Source organism: Cebus imitator, unplaced genomic scaffold (genome assembly GCF_001604975.1).
Source record: "Cebus imitator isolate Cc_AM_T3 unplaced genomic scaffold, Cebus_imitator-1.0 Scaffold3, whole genome shotgun sequence".
NCBI classification, from domain to species: Eukaryota; Metazoa; Chordata; class Mammalia; order Primates; family Cebidae; genus Cebus; species Cebus imitator.
Genome location: NW_016107318.1, coordinates 14,520,383 through 14,542,630, shown reverse-complemented (window position 1 = coordinate 14,542,630; position 22,248 = coordinate 14,520,383). Strand labels below are relative to the sequence as shown.

General features: G+C 39.8%; 1 protein-coding gene across 4 annotated transcripts; it reads right to left on the bottom strand.

Annotated features, from left to right (window-relative positions):
- On the bottom strand, positions 1 to 20,145 carry SERBP1 (SERPINE1 mRNA binding protein 1). Of its 4 annotated transcripts, none has more exons than XM_017532298.2 (8): positions 19,672 to 20,145; positions 15,770 to 15,920; positions 14,583 to 14,723; positions 14,384 to 14,473; positions 13,640 to 13,717; positions 9,858 to 10,035; positions 4,250 to 4,423; positions 1 to 2,242 (listed from the first exon to the last, which is right to left on the bottom strand). In XM_017532298.2, the coding sequence occupies exons 1-8, from the start codon at positions 19,982 to 19,984 to the stop codon at positions 2,186 to 2,188; spliced, it is 1,182 nt and encodes a 393-aa protein (XP_017387787.1). In that variant the 5' UTR covers positions 19,985 to 20,145; the 3' UTR covers positions 1 to 2,185. The 4 variants fall into 4 exon arrangements, with proteins under 4 accessions (XP_017387787.1, XP_017387769.1, XP_017387778.1 ...); XM_017532280.2 differs by having other exon boundaries at positions 3 to 2,242; positions 13,640 to 13,762; XM_017532289.2 differs by having other exon boundaries at positions 3 to 2,242; positions 13,640 to 13,762; positions 14,384 to 14,455.
- Positions 20,146 to 22,248: the final 2,103 nt, after the last annotated feature.

Here is a 22,248-nt window from a genome sequence, read left to right as displayed (position 1 = left end):
TATGTGATTGTTTTTATGACTTTTAAGAAGTGAGCATGAAAATAAATCTTTATTTTCAGTTATTACCCACCAGTAAGAGAAAGTTAGGTTCACAGTTTTAGCTCTTGACACAAAGTCAACTAGGAGGCAAATTTATATCCATCAGATACAACTAATGGACCAACTTTTTAAGTTCAGGCTATCTTGAAAGCTTGCAACATACCAGATATTGCTGTGTTGTCTCTCACGACAGCAATGGGTGACGCTGAGTAGAAGTTGTGAAGTGTTTTTAATAGCAGGTGTTTTCTACAGTATGTTGCTGGAAATCAAGATGTTTATAAACATGGTACATGTTCAGAAATGAGTTAGATACTTGAAAAGTCTCAACACACTGATTCAGGAGTGCGTATGTTGCAGTCTCAAGAGGGGTCAACAGTCCACATGGACTAAATTAATCTCTGGGTAGCAGGTATGTTTGTAAATATAAAATTATATTAGACATTAGCACCAGTGCAGAACATGTTCAGCATCATAAGATCCAAAACACCAGCACAAGTTTATCCATCATTAAAAAGTTACCTCCTTCCTAAAATGTCAGAATAGTAGGTAACTGAGATTAAGAAATTTAATCCAAATGAATAACTCTTGTAATGTACCATTTCTCTTTTAGAAGTATAAGTGAGAACCAATCAGCTAAACAGAAATGTTTAAGATTGAAGAGGTCCAATATTTTAAAAACTGGACATTACCACAAACACGTACAACATTTCTAAAAATGAAGTGACAATTCTTACAACTTTTTAAAAAAACTCCTCCCCTGTTTATCAGTAAATGTGGCAGAATAAAAGACAATCCTAGAAAACTTTTTTTATTCATCATTCTCTCCATGTATGTTTTAATAAGTGGTGATGTTCCCATTAAAGGAATCCATTATTAATCTAATTTTCTAATGGAGGAAGAGGGAAAAGGTAATTACCACTTTCCGTGGAACAAATACTCAACTTAGGACCAAATAATAGCAATCTAGGAAATTTAGAAACATTAAAGAATTTTGGTTTATAAATCATGGATGATGCTGCTGTTCCAACCTTATAAAGTAAAGTGGTCTGCTTCCCAAATTCCAAAAATTAAAGTACTTCCCCACCTCACCCTACCACCAGTGCCCTTTGGTTTTAGAACAAGGAAAGATAAATGGTTGCTGATTATGGATGTACCATTTTGATTTGGGGACCTTTCACACACAGAAATCATATAAAATGGCCAGACACTTATTTTACAGAAGAGTTTAACTATTACACATTGGCCAAATCATCTTATTCCACCCACCCTGGTGGAGGGGGGAAAAACCCATACCTATAAAACTACTTCACTCGACAGAATGTGTCTACCAACAATAAGTAGTTTAACAACTTTCACCAATAAGATGTCTAGTTTAGATTTTAAAATGGGAAAGCCACGCATTTAAAAAGTAAATATAGTTGGAAATGTAATTCAGTTATAATTTGAACCTAATGAACCATGCAAGGAGCAAGGGTTAATAAACCAATGTGCTTTGAATTTGTTCAAGTACTGATATTTCTGTATATAAAGATTTAGCATATATATATAACAGCTATCATGAGAAGTGAAAAAAGAATTTTCCCCAAAAATGAAAATATTAAAACTAAGTTAAAATACATATCGTTAGTATTCCACACAGCATAAAATTTGACAAATCAAAGTTTAACATGTCCCAGTTGACCATGTGTGAAAATGCAAAGCAGGTATTAAAACCAATATGTCCAATATTTAAAACCAGTTTGTATTGGGGGAACTTCTAAATCCTTAATTAAAAAACACAAATGAAGTGAAAGCTTTAAACTGGTACACACTGTTCACACCTATATTTCAAGTTTGGAAATGCATATTTGCAAGCAGCAATACAAAAGTATTTATGAAGAATGCATAATCTCTGAAAATTATGAAAACATCCCTGCTACCAATACATTTCTAAATACAAAACTGACTACCATATTTGTTACTTCTGTGTAGCGAGAGAAGTTCATTTTTAAAACAGATAAAATTCAGTCTTTAGGTGTGAATGGTATGAATGACAGTCTCTCTCTTTTTTTTTTTTTAATTTCTTAAGTCGTTTGGAATCCTTAAGCATGCAAAGCTTTGAACAGAAGGGTTCACAAAGGAACCAGGGTTGTCTTATGGCATCCAGTTAAGCCAGAGCTGGGAATGCCTCTGGGTCATCCACATCAGGAGCAGAAGCACTTGACTAAAAAAGAAAAACCAAAATTAACCACAGTTCTCAATTCTTCAAAATTACATTGCTAGCTAGTGTCTACATTTAGACAGAACTCTAAAAAATCTTACTGTTGGCCGGGCACAGTGGCTCACACCTATAATCCTAGTGCTTTGGGAGGCCAAGGTGGGCAGATCATGAGGTCAGGAGCTCGAGACCAGCCTGCACAACATGGTGAAACCCCGTCTCTACTAAAAATACAAAAAATTAGCTGGGCGTGGTGCCAGGTGCCTGTAATCCCAGCTACTAAGGAGTCTGAAGCAGGATAATTGCTTGAACCCAGAAGGCAGAGGCTGCAGTGAGCTGAGGCCAAATCACTGCACTCCAATTTGGGCAGACAGTCTTACTCTGTTGCCCAGGCTGGAGTGCAGTAGCATGATCTCAGCTCACTGTAACAACCTCCCTGCCTGCCTGCTGAGTTCAGTGATTCTCATGCCTACATTTTCTGTTAATGTAGCTGGGATTACAGGGGTATGCCACCACACCCGACTAATGAAACAGGTTTCACGATTTTGGCCAGGCTGGTCTCAAACTCCCAACCTCAGGTGATCTGTTCACCCGGGCTTCCCAAAGTACTGAGATTACAGGCGTGAGCCACTGCGCCCAGCCAGTTATTTTATTTTTCCAATAAACCACACAAGTAGATTCACATGCAATTATGTATGTGAATTCACACTGTTGTTCAGTATTCCTCTTTTTTTCCCTTTTTGAGACGGAGTCTCGCTCTGTAGCCCAGGCTAGGGTGCGGTGGGGCAATCTCGGCTCACTGCAACCTCTGCCTCCAAGGTTTGAGCAATTCTCCTGCCTCAGCCTCCCAAGTAGCTGGGACTACAGGCATGCACCATGCCTAGCTAATGTTTGTATTTTTAGTAGAGACGGAATTTCACCAGGTTAGCCAGGATGGTCTCAGTCTCCTGACCTCACGATCCCCCGACCTCAGCCTCCCAAAGTGCTGGGATTACTGGCATGAGCCAATGCGCCCGGCCTGTTGTTCAGTATTCTTATACTTTTTCCACTTGCTAAGTAAGAATGGCATCAATGTGAAAGCATGCTAAGAAACTAATATTTAAGTAGCAACAATCAACAAGGTTTTAAGTCTGAAAAAAGGAGTCCAAACTGCTTTTTACAGCCACAGAACTAAAAAAGGCATGGAAAAAACCCATCAACCTAATAGCTGCCTTAAAAAAAAAAAGCAGATTGGTTTTAGACGTAGAAACAAAGTATCATTACACTGGCAGTAATGACCACAAAATCTATACTATTAAGTTATCCTTATAATCAAACAAAGACAGACTGAATCAAGCAGGTGGGTCCCCGAATTTGTGTATCAGGTGCTGACAATTTAGGAGGACATTATGGTTGTTTCCAAGCATCAGATCTGAGTTCGTATCTATCAATTACTTGGGAATTCATCAAAATATTTAGCTAAGAACTTATTTTGTGACACACACTGTTCAAGGCATTGTAGAGATTATAGAAAATAAGACAAAAATGAATCCCAGATTTCACAGTAGAGTCTAGTAAAAGAAAAAGTGTCAACGATCATGAGTGTCACAAAAGAAGTTATACAAGGAACACAATGGTTATTAAGTGGAGACCTAAAAAGCAGTTAGGAATTATCAAAGTGAACAACTGGTTTTCAGGTAAACCTTAGCAAAGGGCAAGAGTTAACTCGATTCATTCTATCAGTTTCCTCATGTGGAAAATGAGAATGTCATCACAGTAACAAGAATTAAATGACATTTAGTACATAAAATGCCTAGCCCAGCAGCAGGACCGGCACCTAACAGGAACTCAAAAGTGTGGTAACTTAACATTACTAACATTATACAACAAAAAGGCATTAAGTGCTTTAAGCAAAAATATAATCTGTGGTTTCCTAAAGACATGGCTACTACTTCTACTATGTTTCCAAAAAGGCCCAGCCAGTGACTTATAAGAGATCCTTAAATTACTTAGGAAAAGAAGGACTTAAATTACCTTGTCGGTCCTGCTGCCACGGTTTGGGCGCCCACCACGCCCACGTCCACCTCGTCCTCCCCTGCCACCACGTCCTGGGCGGCCAAGGTCTCCGAAATTGATCTCTAGCTGAGACGTTATATCATTTGCTGGCTTCCGGAAATGATGGTCCATAACCGAATCTTCAGCATGAGCCTAAAAATATAAGTGAAGACGACTGAGTAACTAGTAGAAAAGCAATGTTGCAAAATTTCTAAATAATAAGCTTTCTTCTAAAACGACCAAAAATCCAAACTGTACTTTCTGTGAACAAACATCTCCACAGGTAACAAGCTAGGACTCAGCTATAGTGATCTTGAAGAAAGAATTTCCTTCCCTTTACTCTATCTCAAAATTGCAGGTAATACCAGCAGTCCTCAACTAAAGTCATATATGCTATCACAATCAACCCAAATAGCTGAAACCCATCCCAAACCTACTGAATCATAACCTTTAGCAGTGAAATCTGGACAAGTACATTTTAAATATGCCCTTCAGTTTAGGATGCCAATGTGAATCCTTGATGAAGACCTTTGGATAGATGACATGTAAGGTTATTACTAGTATTAACATTGAAGTTAAAAAGAACACTCAAGTTAAACAGAAAACTTCTGTTCTACACTCTTCCAACTACAACTTGGGTAAAGACAGTATTACATACAAACTTCTTAGAAGCATTTTCTGTTAATATACAACTATTAAGTTTTTCTACACAAATTAGAGCTACAAATTCAAGTGAAACACTACACACTTTAAGAGGGGAACATTGGAAAGCTACGCACAAAGAGAAGCAAACGTTAAATATGTCACAGGAACCTTTTTTTTGTTTGTTTTAGACAAAATCTCACTCTGTCACCAAGGCTGGAGTGCAGTGGCATGTGATCTGGCCTCACTGCAACCTCCACCTCCCAGGCTCAAGCGATCCTCCCACCTCAGCCTCCCAAGTAGCTGGGACTACAGGCACATTCCACGACGTCTGGCTAATTTTTTTTTATTTTTTGTGGAGACAGGTTTTTGCAGTGTTGCTCAGGCTAGTCTCAAACCCCTAGGCTCAAGAGATCCATTGGCCTTGGCCTTTCAAAGTGCCGGGAGTACAGGCATGAGCCACAGTACCCAGTTAGAACCTTCTTAAAAATGAAGTCGTGTTTGTGAAATCCAGATTCTCTTTTCTATTTATGTATAAGATACATGACTCAGTCTGGGGGAAGAAGGCAAAAAGTCAGACAATTCTACACTGCTCCATGCCTGTTGTCTTCCTGTACGCTTGGGATGGGTTTTAATCTTCCAGTTGAAAACTTTGCTTATTTGACTTTAAACTACGGTTTTTCCTAAATACATGCAAAAAAAAATCCTTTTTTCTTAAGGGATAATAAATATTTTATTCTTTCAGTAGAACTTGTATTATTACAACTCCATTAGATTCAACTTACAATATTACAGCTGTTAATAACTACCCTCTGAAGTACAAATAAATTTGTTTTAATCCATGTTTTCGCCCCTTACATCATCTCATACTAGTATTAAAATGTCATCCCATCGTGCCACATCAATACACTGTAAGGCAACAAAAAGTTCTAATACTAATTTAAGAGGAGCCCAGAAACTTAAAAACAAATTCATAAAAACACCAGAAAATTAAAGTCAATTATATATGCTGTCTGATTTTTAAATGTTTTCTATTTCAAACCAATGCTTTCAATTCATTACAAACCACAGATCAAAAATATTCAGAAAAAAAATAAAAACAACCAACCACGTAACAATAAAAAATAAAGTCAGGTGTGGTGGCTCACATCTGTAATCCCAGCACTCTGGGAGGCAGAGGCAGGAAGATTGCCTGAGCCCAGGCGTTCAAGATCAGCCTGGGTGATACCTAACATGGTGAGACCCTTCTCTATAAAAAAATGATAAAACTAGCTGGCCTTGGTGGCACAGGCATGAGTTCCAGCTACTCAGGAGGCTGAGCTAGAATTGCTTAAGCACAGGGAGGTTGAGGCTGCAGTGAGCTATGACCATGCTACTGCACTCAATAAAAGAACAACTCCCCCCCCCATTTTTTTTTTTTTTGAGGCAGACTTACTCTGTCACCCAGTTTGGAATGCAGTGATGCCATCTCAGTTCACTGCAACTTCTGCCTCCTGGGCTCAAGTGATCCTCTCCCCTCAGCCTCTCAAGTAGCTGAGACCACATTTGCATGCAACCACACCCAGCTAATTTTTCTACTCTTTTTGTAGAAACAGGGTTTTGCCATGTTGCCCAGACTGGTCTTAAACTATAAACTCAACAAGCTTCTCGCCTCAGCCTCCCAAAGTGCTGGGATTACAGGTGTAAGCCACCGTGCCCAGCCTCCTTTTTCTAGAGTATTGAGACAAAGAGGAGGAGAAGACACAAATTCTGAGCCCTGTCAATAACATGGTAACACACTTCTCCATGTGTAGTTTCTTCCTTCCCCTAACTACCTCATATTTGTCACGAGGATGAAGATATGTGAAAATTAAAGAATTCCATTGTGGGCTTTTGCTTTTTTTTTTTTTTGAGAGACAGTCTCCCTCTGTCACCCAGGCTGGAGTGCAGTGGTGCAATCTCAGTTCACTGTAACCTCCGCCTCCCGGGTTCAAGTGATTCTGGTGCCTGAGCCTCCCGAAGAGTTGGGATTACAGGTGCTTGCCACTGCGCCCAGCTAATTTTTTGTATTTTCAGTAGAGATGTGGTTTCACCATGTTGCCCAGGCTGGTCTTAAACTCCTCAGCTCAGGCAATCCAACCACCTCGGCAAAATGCTAGGATTACAGGTGTGAGCCACTGCACTGGCCAAAGAGCTCTTAAAATGTTACAGACAACAAACTTTTAAGACTTTATTCAAATCATAAGGCCATATATGCCAACACTGAAACGTTTAAGTATGCATACTACAGAGACATAACTATAAGGCTCCAAACCTATAAAAGTGGCTTAATGAATTAGGTATAAAAATGTCCTCATTTCAAAGTTATTCATCACCAATTTCACATTTTATATATTTTTCAAAAATCTCTAACTCATATATATTACCTTGTATGATAGTTATCTGTAAAAAGCTCGGTGCAAAAAAATAAAATTGAGCTATCTAACATGCTGTCTATAAAATGCATCAAGAGACTTCAGGGTATTCAAAGATCATTGAAAGTTACAACTAGAATTTTATATGTATTTTATTTTGGGAATAAGTCCAGCCAGGACCCAAAAAAAGTTATAAATAATTGTCTAAAAAAGACTAGGTAAATCATTTTTCATATTAACCTAAGTAGTATACTAGTTGGTTCAAATAAACAATCTCTCCAAGATGAACTTTCATGGTTCTTAAATTGGGAATTACATTCGCGTTGCTCAGATATACCAGTTGATAAATAACAACATAAGAACAACAAAAAAATCAAGTATTGCTTTTTTTTTTTGGAGACAGAGTTTCACTCTTGTTGCCCAGGCTGGAGTATAATGACGCCATCTCAGCTCACCACAACCTCCGCCTCCAAGCAACTCAGCCTCCCAAGTAGCTGAAATTACACACATGCAATTACACACAGCCAAGCCTGGCTGATTTTGTATTTTTAGTAGAGATGGATGTTGGTCAGGCTGGCCTTGAACTCCTGACCTCAGGTGATCCACCCACTTCAGCCTCCCAAAGTGTTGGGATTAAAGGTGTGAGCCACTGAGCCCAGCCAAAACCAAGTGTTGTAATGCGTTTTCCCCCCTACACAACTTAAAAAAGACAATGTCCTCATTTACTACTTACATGGAGTAAATATTAAAAATCATGCCTAAGCCTCAAAAAAATTTTAAGTCTTTTTAACGGCAATTTAAAAATGTTTCCAAAAGTTTGTCTTATAGCCATTTTTCAGTTTAAAAAATTAAGCTTATCAGCTGGTATGTTGGCACATGCCTATAATCCCAGCACTTTGGGAGGCCCAGGCAGGCGGATCACTTGAGGCCAAGAGTTTGAGACCAGACTGGCCAACATGGTGAAACCCCATCTCTACTAAAAATACAAAATTTAGCTGGGCGCGGTGGCATGCACCTGTAGTCCCAGCTACTCAGGAGGCTGAGACAGGACAATCGCTTGAACCTGGGAGACGGAGGTTGCAGTGAGCCAAGATCACACCATTACTCTCCAGCTGAGCAACAGAGCAAGATTTATGTCTCAAACAGAACAAAACACACAAAAATTACTCAGGCACGGTGGCGAGCACCTGTAATCCCAGCTACTGGGGAGGCTGAGGCCCAAGAATTGTTTGAACCCGGGAGGCAGAGGTTGCAGATGGTGGCACTGCACTCCAGCCTAAGCGACAAAGCCAGACTGTCTCAAAAAAAATAAATAAATAAAAATAACTCAATTTATTAACACCTTCTTGAATAGGTTTGCCCTCACAATATTTTCATTTAACTTTACCTTAGGATGACAGAACTTGCAGTCTCGATTTCTGGCACAGCCCAATTTATGACACAAATCAAACATAAATTTCAAAAGGTTAAAGGAAGCGGACAGAGAAAAAAAATTTAGGAGAAGAAAGAATATAGTTTGGCTTTAAAAACTCAAACAAGCCCTAACAGGAAGCAGCACTGAAATATTCCTCTAAGAACACACCCCAAGGCTTAAGTGGAAGCTCCCAAATCAAAAGCCATTAATGTGACTTTCTCCAATACAGCTGACCCTTAAAGAACTTGAACTTGGGTTTGAACATTCTGCCTCTGTCAGCCTTGAGACAAGCAAGACCAATCCCTCTTCTTCCTATCATCACCTTTGTGATGATCCAGTTCCACTTAATGAACAGTAAATATATTTTCTCAACATTTTCTATAGCTTTACTGTAAAAACACAGTATATAATACATAACATACAATATGTTAACTGGTTATGTTATTGGTAAGACTTTCAGTCAACAGGTTATTTGTAGTTAAGTTCTGGGGGAGTCAAAGGTAACGTGCATCTGCAGGGTCAGTGCCCCTAGTACCCCCATTTTGTTCAAGAAGTCAACTGTATTTTCACTAGTTTACACATTTCCTAGGTAAAACTCATATATTCTTTGGTTTTTAAAGCCATCATTCCTTTAACAAGATGTATACTGCCATTTACTGAGAGTCCTGGCCATTATACATGGTACAGGCAGACAATTTCAAAAGTTGAATACTAAATGAAGTCACTTACATTTTAGGTTAAACTATACAAAAATGTCAGCATTTCAACCTAACACCATAATACCACAGCCTTTTAATGATCCCCAGTTTGGCAAGATTTCAAAAATATAACCACAACTTTGAAAAGAACTATCATTTTTGAACACTAATAATTACACAATATACGAGTAACAGCTTTTGAGAAAAAAGCAACACTACCACATAAAACATAATGATGAATTGATCAAAGGACTAAATTTCTTAGAACATGTGATAATAGTTTATTTTCCTTGTAAAGCAAATTATCTGCCCCACATGATTCTATGTAAAGCTTTTTTTTTTTAAAGACAAATTATCAATGTGAAATTTTAAAACAAAAATTGTAAATACAATTCAACTCACAAGTGAACATTTTCAAACACGACAAAACTTAATTTTACCTCTTCACTCTTTGATTTATGAAGAACAAATCCCTTCTTCCACTGCCCATCTGCACCTTCATTTGGTTTTCGGATATTAAATTCTACTTTTGCCCGGTCCTTATTTTGAATAGCCTTCCACTCATCCAAAGTCATCTCTTTTGGACCCTCCTCTTTTACCTCTTCAACTTCGTTCTCCCTGTGAAAAGGTTTTCAAGTTTTATACCTGGTAAAGAGCTGGTATAACTTACATAAAAGTATTTCCAACTTATGATTTTAATTAAGAAAGTTAACTCTGTAATATTCTAGAGAAAGATTATCCAAGGATGAAGGTATCCTAGTTTACTGTGTAAATAAGCAACTTGCTGGAGACCAGGAATTCAGTATTTGCTGATTAAAGTATAGACAAGTAAGGAATATGGAATTCATCCTCATAAACTCTTAAATGATCATTTACCAGTCATACAGTCTAGAACTGGCTTTACTAACTCTAAAACAGACATTTCTCACTATCTTGTTTAAAAACTACCCTCTTAGGAAAAATCCTGTCTATCTACTCCTAAACCACATTTTCAATTTCCATAATTCCCATAACATGTAACTCTTAATAACATTCTCTTGTTCTCTATGCACACTATCTAGATGCATAGAAAAAAAAACCAAACTAGGTTATCTTAAGGTAATCCTCTGGGATGTGTCAGCAACCAGGATTCAAATTTTGGAACACAAAAGAACTGTTCCGCTAGCACTTAAAGCAAATCAAAACAATAGCTATGTGTCTACAAATCCTAAAATCCATATACTCCAATTTTCAAATCAACCTGGAAAGGCTGGAAGCCATGGATTCACTACTTACAGGACTATCCACAAACACACACTGGTTTAATACTAAACCATGTATTTCCAAATATAATTCTCAGATCGTAACTATTGAATATAATCCTTTCCTTTTTAGAGAAACAATGTACAGGCCTAGGGATCCATTATTTTAGTAAAATCTCAATTTGCAATTGTCACCAAACAAATCATTTGCTATTTGGGGAGCACTGCTTCTTTCCAAAGATAGCAGGTGATTCAGTTAGCATTAGAGCTCAAATATCTCCCTGGATGCTGCCCCTTACTGTTTGACAAATCCTATCTTAAAACTTCCACCAGCTACATCTATGCTGCAAAGAAAAACAAAACAAAACAAAACAAAACTTCCTATAGCAAGTTTACATTGAACTGACAGGATCTTGGGCACTAAGTCCACCTAATCATTTTACAGATGAGAAGTCTAAGAATATTAAAAAAGTCCTGGTTACTCATATGTTATGACACAGACAGGAATAGAACTTATCATACCCTTTATATCATGGAGGCATGACACCTACCTTTCAGGAATTATTGCAAGGATTAAATGAAAACCAAACAGAAGCTCTGGAAGCTATATATACGCTAGTTAATCAAAGTCAGCCAATGTTGTGTTTCTTAAATATATACCTCCATATGCTACGCCCAGATTCTCTCCTACTCTGGAGTAAGATTAGAGACAGTTCTAATGTGATGGATAACTATTTTCTTTAAACCAAACACCCTCAATTTCATTACTGGGCACTGAGCTAAGGATCTGCTACCAATATCCTATCAATACATTATTTCCCTTTGGTAAACAGTTATCATCTTTGCAGATCACTCTGCATGATTTGAACATGGGCTCTATTAAACAAACAGTCGTGGTTAGATGTGGTGGCTCACGCCTATAATCCCAGCATTTTGGGAGGCCAAGACAGGAGGACCACTTGAGACCAGAAGTTCAAGACCAGCCTGGCCAACATACTGAAACCGTGTCTCTACCAAAAATACAAAAATTAGCTGGGCATGGTGGTACATGCCTCTAATCCCAGGTATTCAGGAGGCTGAGGCAGGAGAATCACCTGAACCCCCGAGGCAAAGACTGCAGTGAGTCGAAATCATGCCACTGCACTCTAGCATAGGTGACAGAAAGAGACTATGTCTCAAAGAAGAAAAAAACGACAAAAAAGTTGTGTTGACCACTGTGAGAAACTTAACGTTGCATAGGGTTCATTTGTTAAGTCACCAATCAAAATTTCATTATCATGCAAAATTATGACTCCATTATATAGTTTGCATAAATTTTTATCACCAAGTTCAAAACATCACCCAACACCCAACATGTACTTTTATTTACTCCCTCCAATAGCATATCATTTTTTTTTATTCCAACAAATCCATGGAATGATACTTCCATCATTAACAGTGTTTCACCATAAGAGCAATTCTTCCTGAAGAAAAGAAAAAGTTTAGAAAGCATCTGCCCACCACCCCTCAACTAACTTGAACATGCTTCTGGTTAGGAATCACTGCCCTATATAATCTGTAATCCAAGACTTTAAACCACGATACTATAACTAATGACTGGCAAAATAAACATAATTTTAGGCTCGGTGGCTCACACCCACAATCCCAGCACTTTGGGAGGCCAAGGCAGACGGATCACCTGAGGTTAGGATGTTGGAGACCGTCATGGCCAACAAGGTGAAACCCTGTCTCAACTAAAAATACAAAAAATTAGATGGGCATGGTGTATGCCTGTAACCCCAGCTACTTGGGAGGCGGAGGCAGGAGAATTGCTTGAACCTAGGAGGCAGAGGTTGCAGTGAGCTGAGATCATGCCACTACACTTCAGCCTGGGCAACAATGAGACTGTCTTTAAAAAAACAAACAAACATAATTTTACAAGCTAGTGAAGGGCCGGGCTCAGTGGTTCTCACCTGTAATCCCAGCACTTTGGGAGGCCGAGGTGGGCATCTTGCCTGAGCCCAGGAGTAAAGACCAGCCTGGGAAAATGGTGAAACCCTGTCTCTACTAAAATTACGAAAACTAGCCGGGGCCTGGTGGCACACACCTGTAGTCCCAGCTACTCAGGAGGCTGAGGTGGGAGGATCACTTGAGCCCAGGAGGCGGAGGGTACAGTGAGCCAAGATCATTCCACGGCACTCCAGCCTGGGCAACAGAATGAGACCTTGTCTCAAAAAAAGAAAAAAAAAAATGCTAGTGAATAACATACTCTGATTTTTGCTCTCTTCATACATTTAAAAACAGGCCAGTAATTCTATATTCCAAATTCTATGAGGGAAAAAACTTCAAGATAGAACTAAGCTTAAAATGGCCACATTTTCTAGTTTTTTGTTTTTTTTTTTTAAATATTTTTTTATATTTTTAGAGACGGGGTTTCACCATATTGGTCAGACTGGTCTTGAACTCCTGACCTCAGGTGATCCACCCGCCTCGGCCTCCCAAAGTGCTGGGATTACAGGCGTGAGCCACCGCGCCCGGTCGCTAATTTTAGCTGGCTCAAAGTAAAATTTGCACACTTATATGACAATGGTAAAATGACTAACCAAACAGAAAGAACCACATTAAATTACTCTATTTTTCAAAGCATTAGAGTCAAATATATACACGCAAAGTACTCTTTAAGGGCTGTGTGCAATGGCTCATCCTGTAATCCCAGCACTCTGGGAGGCCAAGGCAGGAGGAACATGTTTGAGGCCCAGGAATTGGAGACGTGGGCAATATAATGAGACCTTGTCTCTATTCACCACCCCAAAAAAATAATGTTCTTTTAAATACTTTTTTTTTCTTTTCATTTTTCTTTTAAATACTCTTTTAGGTATGAGAGTACAATCTCTCTTCTCAAAAACAAAAAGCCATCAATAACAACATTAAATCTATGTGTTATCTTACTGGATAAGTGCTTTCAATTCTGGGTCATTACTATCACACGCAAAACCACTTACTTATTTTCAGTGTCTGCCACTGGATGATGTTCTTCACCTTCAGGTGTTTCCTCAGTCACATTCGATTGATCCAAGTCACTGTAATTATAAGATATTTGTTTCTGAATGTATTTGGGAGACTCTCTAAGGAAAGAAAAGAAAAAGAAAGGCATCTAGGTCCATTTACATGTAGTGGAAGAGTTCTTCATACAAAAATACCATAAGCCCTCACATTCTCTAACTCCTTTCCTACTAAATATACTCCCCAGTAGACCTCTAAGAGGAAACAATATAAACTACCGGTTAATTCACATACTTCATACTTAAAAAGTAACAACATAAACTGGTTATTCTAGTTGGGGAAAAAAAGGTAACACAACAAGGCAGTTATTTCTAAAACAAGGCTTTACTAGCTTATCAAATTATGTAATGATAACAAAGTCGGAAGCTAAAATAGGAACTACTAAGGACACTAAGAAAATCAAAATACCCAAATAACCTTATTGTGGGTTTCAAGAAAAGCTACAAATACATATCAAAAAAATGAGTAACAAATATATTAAAGTATAGGAAAACTGGTCATTCAATGCACTACAACCCAAACCCATCCCATAAGACATTATCTTGTAATATAATAGCTCTCAGAAGAGAGCATTCACTCTTATCTCAGAGATAAGTAAAATTTAACACAGGTATGGATTAACCTTTAGTTAGGTACAGAATTTTATTAAAGTTAGCTTTGTTTTAAAAAATCAGAATACCAACGTTAATTCGTCTTTGACAGTTCCCCAGTTGTGAGATCCGCTACCTCCACGTTTGTCCTCGTGCTTCAGGCCACTGTAATGTGAAAAAGAACTAACAAAACTGAGTTAACATAATACTCTTTCATTCTAGAAATTCAAAGTTTGTTTATTAAACAAATAGATTAAAATATTAACATAAAATAAAAACCAGTAAGACTTACGATCTATCACTTCCACTATGCCTATCAAATTCACGTTTGCCACGAGAATCAAATCCATCTCCTCGGCCCATTCCACGTCCACGGCCCCCTCGACCTCTTCCAAGACCACCACGACCTCGAATAGGTCGGTCAATAATCGGTCTGTAATACAAATAAATAAATTATACTTCCATAGTTTCCGTAAGAAATAAGGGAAATCCATTCAAAAGATCAAAAATACACAACATAGTTACCGGCTCATAAACCAACAGTTAAATACACGTGCTTCAGAAAATTCAAAATAGCCTGTATCTAAACATAAAGGAAGCCAGAAGGAGAAAGCCTCCCAAAACAAAAAAAAACTATTTTAGCATTCTAAAACATTACTACTAGTGCATATACTTTTCGCTGTTATTCGTTGCACATTATAATCCAGTCCATCACTATTTACCAATACACTTAAAAATTAAACACATCTAACCTGCAAAAGTAGTAATTTATTTTGCTATAAACAATAAACGAACAATATTTTCCTTTAACAGTGTTTTCCTTTTAACTCTGTATTTGGAGACAGCAAGAAAAAGAAACTGGTCATCAATTCAACTGAAGTGTTTCCATTATCAGAGACCTAAGTTTGACAATGCACACATTCAGATGCTTCTGTGAAAAACTAGTGGACACAACTAGACAGGCTGCTATCTGGCAATTATGCCCTATTTATAGCTTAACATTAATATGTGACTCTATAGCAAAAGATGAGGACTTTTTTGGCTCATGCCCCCAATACTGCAGGATGATAGCTTGAGCACAGGAGCTCAAGACTAACCCATGCAATATAGTGACACCTCAGCTCTACAAAAAAATTTTTAGAAATTAAGCTATGTGGTGGCGTTACCCTGTAGTCTGAGCTACTGAGGAGAAGGCTGACATGGGAAGATAGCTTGGGGCCAGGAAGCAGAGGCTGTAGTGAGCTGAGCTTGTACTACTGCACTCCAGCCTAGGCAACAGACCAAGACCCTGGCTCAAAAACCAATAAAAAATTATACATAATCACCACCGTCTTAGAAGTTCAGATCTAGGTGGAGCACAGGCACAATTCAGTATTATAAAAAATGTTTCTTGCAAAAAAAAAAAAAAAAAAAAAAAAAAAAAAAAAAAAAAAAAAAAAAAAAAAAAAAAAAAAAAAAAAAAAAAAAAAACCAACTTACCTATCAACTGAAAATTCGCCCCCTTCACCCTTTTCTTCAAGTGGCTTTTCAAATCTTCGTTCACGAGGTGGTCGCCTTTCTGGTCTTCTATCAATTATTTTTCCTTCACTCTGAAGTTGTTGATCAGGCCTTCTTCCAACTCGTCTTATTCCTAAAACGATAGATAACCTGCATAAGCAAATTATTTTTGCAATACAAAAAGTTTAGGCCTGGACTGTCAAAATCCGCTTCTCTTCCAATCCACTATCACTTCCTGTTGGAAAAAAGCTAACACTGGGCATCTCTAATGTTAACGAAGTACCTTAGGGAAATTGCCACTTAAAAGACAATAAACCTTTCAATCCATACCACTGACTAAATACATAAATAAAATAAAGACAATAAACTTGTTTTAAACTTCTATTCAGTTTGCCAAGTTATTCTCTCCCGAAAAGAATTTTCTATAATTGACTTGGAAGTCATTTGGGCAGCCATTTTTCCCATCACTTTCCAAGATATCAGCAGTCTCTTAATAAAGTTTTAAATTTAAAAAATCTTAGGCAAGCAATACACTTTGCGTTTTAAAATACCAAAGAAAATACGAGCAGCCATTCATAAACAACAAAGCAAATCAACACTCTCACTAGATATGGCCCCTCACAAAAGTGAAGGCCCTAATATTATTTTACCTAATCTGAACAAAAATGCAATTAAGACTAATAATTCTATAAAATACAAATCTAAAAGGAAAATATGGCATTTAGCATTAATAGAGAACATCATCTCAGTTTAAAACAGCCACTTAACCAGAAAAGGTGTCATCTTTTACAGTACTGTTAACTATAGGCACACAAAAAGGGCCATCTTCCCCTATTAAATAGTTTTAAAATATATAGCATATAAAGTGTGTATGTTTGGACACACTATCACAACCCTAAGTACTTCCAAGTTAGGAAAGTTACTTATTATGTATGGAGAGTCCTCTAAAAAATGTGCCGTAACAACTATCTTTATTTTCAAAGAATGTTTAAAAACCAAATACACACACATAAGACCCCTTTTAAGCAATATGTAGAAAATAAGAAAGTTGTGACACTAAGTGACAGCTGAAGCATTTATTTATTTCCCCCGTTAACTGCTTTTTTCCTCTAATATCTGAAACCCCACAAAGGCAACCAATGTTATTAAATTATTGGTGGCCTTAAGGATCAATAGATTGATGGTTAAATTAATGACTGTAAGATTGCCGGTATGCTGTAATTCCCAATTTCTGACAAAATCATAAAGCAGCCGAGGAAATGGTTTTACAAGACTTTAAGCTGCTTTACTTTGGTTCTTTCTAAGAAAGTAGAACACCATCAGGACACACTCAACTGTCCAATTGCGTGTTACTGGAACCAAACAGTAACTATCAACCTCTTCAATAGAATTTTGAAGTTCATTCCACGCAAACCCTCAAGAAAGACTACAAATGTTAGACCTTACACCAAGGTATTTAAATAAATGTCGTCAGTAAAAAAAAAAGTGTGCTGGGTGGAGCTATGGAGCCAGTCTTTGCAATAATATCCAAGCCAAACACACCCAAGTGAACAATAGTTGGTGTCCCCACCCAATATCCAATATTGGGCTTATAGAATCTTAAAATTAACACTTATTAAGCTCACCTAAATGAAAGATTGATATTTAAAACTGCATGCTTATTTTGATATACTTATATACAACGTGCAAGCTCACTAACTGCACTAGATTCGAAGCATACATTCTTTTTAAGAAAATCTCTGGTCTACACTCTCAATGACATTCTGCTGTCAATTCTCAAGTTCTTCAAATGGAGAAGAGTAGCTACAAATTTAATTAATAAAACATTAAATATCTGTCTAAAGTATGTTAAGCATTGTGTCACAATGTGTTACCAAAATCACAGAACACACAGTTAACCTTCCTACTCTATGCAGGGATTTTGCTTAGATTTATTCCCAGTGAACCAAACGGTAGAATCTCAAAACCAGTTATTTTCCATTCAACATGTTTCCTATATTTATATGCTTGTATTTTATGCAACTTATTAAGAATGCTCTGAAATACTGACCTAAGAACAATGCTGATTGCTACCTGCAAGGGGCTGGGGGAAGAAAAAATTAAGTAAATGAATTTAAAAAAAAAAAAAAAAAGAGAGAAATGCCGATTGCTAACACGGAATAGTTTTCCCATGGATTTATTGAATGGTGAACTTTAAGTCCTGGTTCTAACTTCATGAAATCATTTCCCACATTTACAACTTATAAAAACATTACTTTTCAGGTAAGAACGTATACTTATTTCATAGATGGGATTCATGATCAAAACTCAGGCATTTAAACCATACTTCATTCTTTGAGCATTCAAAATGAGTGAACACATCTACCTGGTAAATTTGAGATTTATTCGGACTCAACTTTTTCATGTACTTTCTTGAGGTGAGCTTAAGCATAATTTCAGCGTTTCTGAACACAGCAACTAAATGATTTATTTAATTGTGCAAGAATCCCATAAAGCTTAACTAGCTGAAGAGATACTTGGCCTACGTGACGTACATGCTTTCTAATACTCCCAACTGTTTTCCCCAACCTACAATTTTACCTCAAGAATTAATTATTTTCCTTTACTCACCACCTAGGACCGAGGTTCATTACAAGCCTCACAAAAGTCCTCAAAAAAAAAAAAAAAATTCCTGAAACAAATCCTACCACGAGTAAACTTTTGATTTTGAAAATTAGTTGAATGTTACAGAATTCAACTAAAGCTAATGAGAAACAACTTTCAAAGCACATGGTAAGAAGGGGTAATCTCAACTTTCAACATATAAATACAACTTTAAAGATTCAGAGCTGAAGTCTGACACCTGCTTGCCACTAATCACGCATGTTCTTATCCCCAAACTGTTTGCTCTTTTTCATCCGTAACGAACCGGTAATGAGAGTGCAAAAATGAAGACAATCCTATGAAACTCAGTGCCCTGGAAACAACTATTAACCGCCAGTGAAACCGACCATGCTTCACGCACATGTGGGATGGAAGAAAAAGCTGCAGACACTAAAGAGCTTTGCTGCGATTAACGCTGTGACAGCCTCTGCACTGACTTCACCCACGAGGCCCAGACCACACCAAGTGAAAGATTCAGTCTGTGGAGTCGAAAGAGAGGATCGCGACTCGAGGACGTTCCTCGGGATGTCCTGCAATCACCGGTCTTCATTCGTAATTCCCGCTTCTGCTTAACCGCGTGTGGCAAACTCCTCCATCTCCCGACAGCTCAACTCACCCCAGCAAGTTATGAGAAGGCTCCTAACAGTTGAGAGGGAGAGGGGAAACAATAAAACACATGCGGCACCCCAACCAGCAGCTTATTCCACACGTCTGAAGGCCTGGAACGCCCCCCTGCTTTTCAGTGGGGGTACTCCGCTCCGTCGTGGGACAAGATGGCAGGACAGGAGCCTGAAACAACAGCATCTCAAAGGAGCAGTTCTGGCAGTAAGCAGCGGTGGACCCCAAGCTCCTCCGTAACTACGGAAAGCTTCAGTGAGCGGCCGGCTTCCCCGCACCTCAGTCCACGCGCTCGCCCGCCAAGGAATCAGGCGGGAAGGCAACAGCCTCCCAGGACCTCGAGCGCGCTCGAGGAGCCGCTCATCTGCGACCACGCTCCTCTGCTCACAACCCGAGGCGGGAAGGTGGTGGCTCCGGGAACCTAGCCGGCGGTGGCTTGAACTTGGGGCTACCACGCTCCCGGCACCTTTGCAGGACCTGGCTTTGGTCGCGTGAAGAAACGTGAGGAATTCGGCGGCAAAGTCTCCCGCGGACCCTCGGAGCTCCAGAAACAAGTGGCAGCCGGCAGCCCCCTTGCTCCTTCCCTCCATCCCAATCTCCCCCACATTCTGCCCCTGCTTTACCTTCTTTCTTAAGCGCCACGGGCGGCTGCGTCTCCTCTTTCTTGTCAACCACGCCAACGCTGGGGGGCAAGGGGTTCTTGCGGTCTTTCTGGGACTCCTTGCGCAGCTGCTTGCCTGCCGCGTTGGAGTTGGTCTGCGCCGCGGCCTGAGCTGCGCTCTTGGCCCCAGGGCCCCCAACGCCGCCCCCGCCGGCTTCTTTTTTCTTGTTCTCCGCTGCCTTCAACACCTCGAAGGGGTCCGATTCGTCGTCAAATAACTGGTCGAATCGGTTGGTGACCACGCAGCCGAAGCCTTCCTGTAAGTGCCCTGGCATGATGGTGGCTCGGCGGCGCGTTCCTCCACGGATTGCAGCGGGCCGCGCCGAGCCAAGAGCGCCTGCTTCAGCTCTTCCCACAAGATGGCCGGGCTGAGAAAGGGGGGCCGTCTTCTCTTCCGGCGCCAGGCATACATCCGGGAGCGGCCTGCGCCGCAAGGCACTGTGGGGTATGTAGGCCAGATTCGTGTCTCCAGAGGCGACTCCCCGCGTGGGGACTACAATTCCCAGGATGCACCACGCGACAACTCTTCGCGCGCGCCTGAGAGGCGGGACCTCACGAAGGGAGTGAAGCGTGCGAGCTGAAGGAGGGGAAGCGTGGTGGTGGGCGGAGTCCTGCCACCTGCTCTACCCACCCTTAAACTCTCTAGGTCTTCAGCTACCCTGAAACCAGAAAAACGTGACGGCGTAATTGACTCGCGAAAGTGCTCTCTGGTTTCACTCACGCCCCCTCAGGCCCAGGGCTAACTTTCCCCACCGCTCCGGGAGGGTCAAGGTGACTCCCAGACCTTACAACTGGAGACGCACAAACTTCCGGGGGAGGGGGTGTTGCTGAGGTGCCGCGCCGGCCGCGGGTAGGCTGGAGCCGGCCTGTGCTGAGGCCGAGGTGCTCAGTTGCTAGAGTTCCCCTCCGTCAGCCTCCGCGGTGAATCGAGGCTCTTCTGTCTAATGTGAGGTGGATACGCTTCCTCTAGTGGGGACGTGAACTCGGGTAGCAGAACTAACCAAAAAGACAAGTGGAACTATCACATGGGAGTGTGGCGCGTCTTTCCCGGGCTTCTCGCCGTGTGGCGGTCGGTGTCGTAGGAGTGGATAACTCCTGACCGTGCAGCGCTAGACGCGGGGGAAGCCTCCAGGAAGCACTGTAGAAACGCTTGCTACAGTCATTCCATTTAATTGTCCGTTCGTGCCCGGCAAGCCAGGGCTTCGGTGGCTGCAGTGTTGGTCACATGAGCTCAATAAATACCATGTTAGAGCATTTCGAGTGCATGTGTGCTAGGAGTTGCGATGGGGGGTGGGGGGGAATACTGAAGTCAATACTTAATAATGACTAAAAGCGTTGATACTAGTTAAGAATATTAAAGTTAATTCAGAGAATACAATTTCATTGCATTTTTAAGCACATTTGGTAGCACCGTCTTTAAATATATCATAATTTTAAATAGCTTTCCGTTAACATAAAATAGCAAATGCATCTCTTTATTTGTCAGGAGCTATGAATAACCTTAATGTCAGCATCTTGTTAGGAAAATAGTTTGCCTCTTCTCACGAATGCTGAAACCGTTTCAGAGATGAAATTATTTACCAAATTCACACCTCTGTAAATGCTAGTGACAGGCATTAGCCCAGTCTTCTACCTCCGCTATGAGACTGGACATGAACTCTTTAATTCAGACTCTGCCCTGATAGAAACCAGTCCAATTTTTAAATTTCCGGTATGATTTAAACATTGTTGCATGTCAGGGTATGGAACATGGCAGAATGTAATCATCAATTTCCAAGCAGATTTTAAATCAATTCCTTCCAGGGAAAATAGAAGACAAGAGTCATATTACATACATATGGCAGCAAGCCTCCTTGTTGTCTTCTCAATCCTCCCCAACTCCTCAGAGTCACTTATTTCCCTGCTGCCTCAGTCGTAAACTCCCAACCTCAAACACACCTCCTACCTCACTCTCCCTTCCTCAGTCCCTGGCTCTGTGGCACCTACCAAGACAAAGAGCTTTTAACCATACTCCTCCCACCCTTTCGAAATAGCTCAAGTGCAATATGGAAGATCTCCACATTTTGATAGATCCTTTCTCCTCACCAAGGGCTGTTACATCTTTGAGACTATCTGCATCTTTGAGACATCTGTGAAAGCTCCTCTTGTTACCTCTGAGGGCCATGCCAACAATAACAATATTCATAGTTAAAATGTCATGTTTTAGTATGTGCTTGCTGCACTTTACATATGTGATCTCCCTTAATCCTTACATCAACTCTATAAGAAAGTTATTACTCCATGCCCCCAGAAAAAGTTATTACTCCTGTTTTAAGATGCAGAAAATGAAAACAAAGAGCTTAAGTAAGTTAACTACTCCCTGCCACAATCTAGGGTGTGGGACAGGCCTGTTAGTCATTTTTCTCCTCCACTGCAGATAGCTGGTTTGCTCTAACAAATCTTCATGACCTCCAAGCATTATTACAATAAGAATATTTGAAAATAAACTACACATAGGGGAATTTTCTGGCTATGAATTGGTGAGGTTCATTTATGCTCC

Bases quoted from the DNA above. Each gene is read 5' to 3' on its own strand.
- SERBP1 (XM_017532280.2), bottom strand. From the start codon at position 19,984: ATGCCAGGGCACTTACAGGAAGGCTTCGGCTGCGTGGTCACCAACCGA. The intron at 4,424-9,857 runs GTAAAATTAAGT...TTATATTTTTAG, and splicing joins ATAAATCAAAGAGTGAAGAG to GCTCATGCTGAAGATTCGGT. The intron at 2,243-4,249 runs GTAATTTAAGTC...TTTCTTTTTTAG, and splicing joins GTGGCAGCAGGACCGACAAG to TCAAGTGCTTCTGCTCCTGA.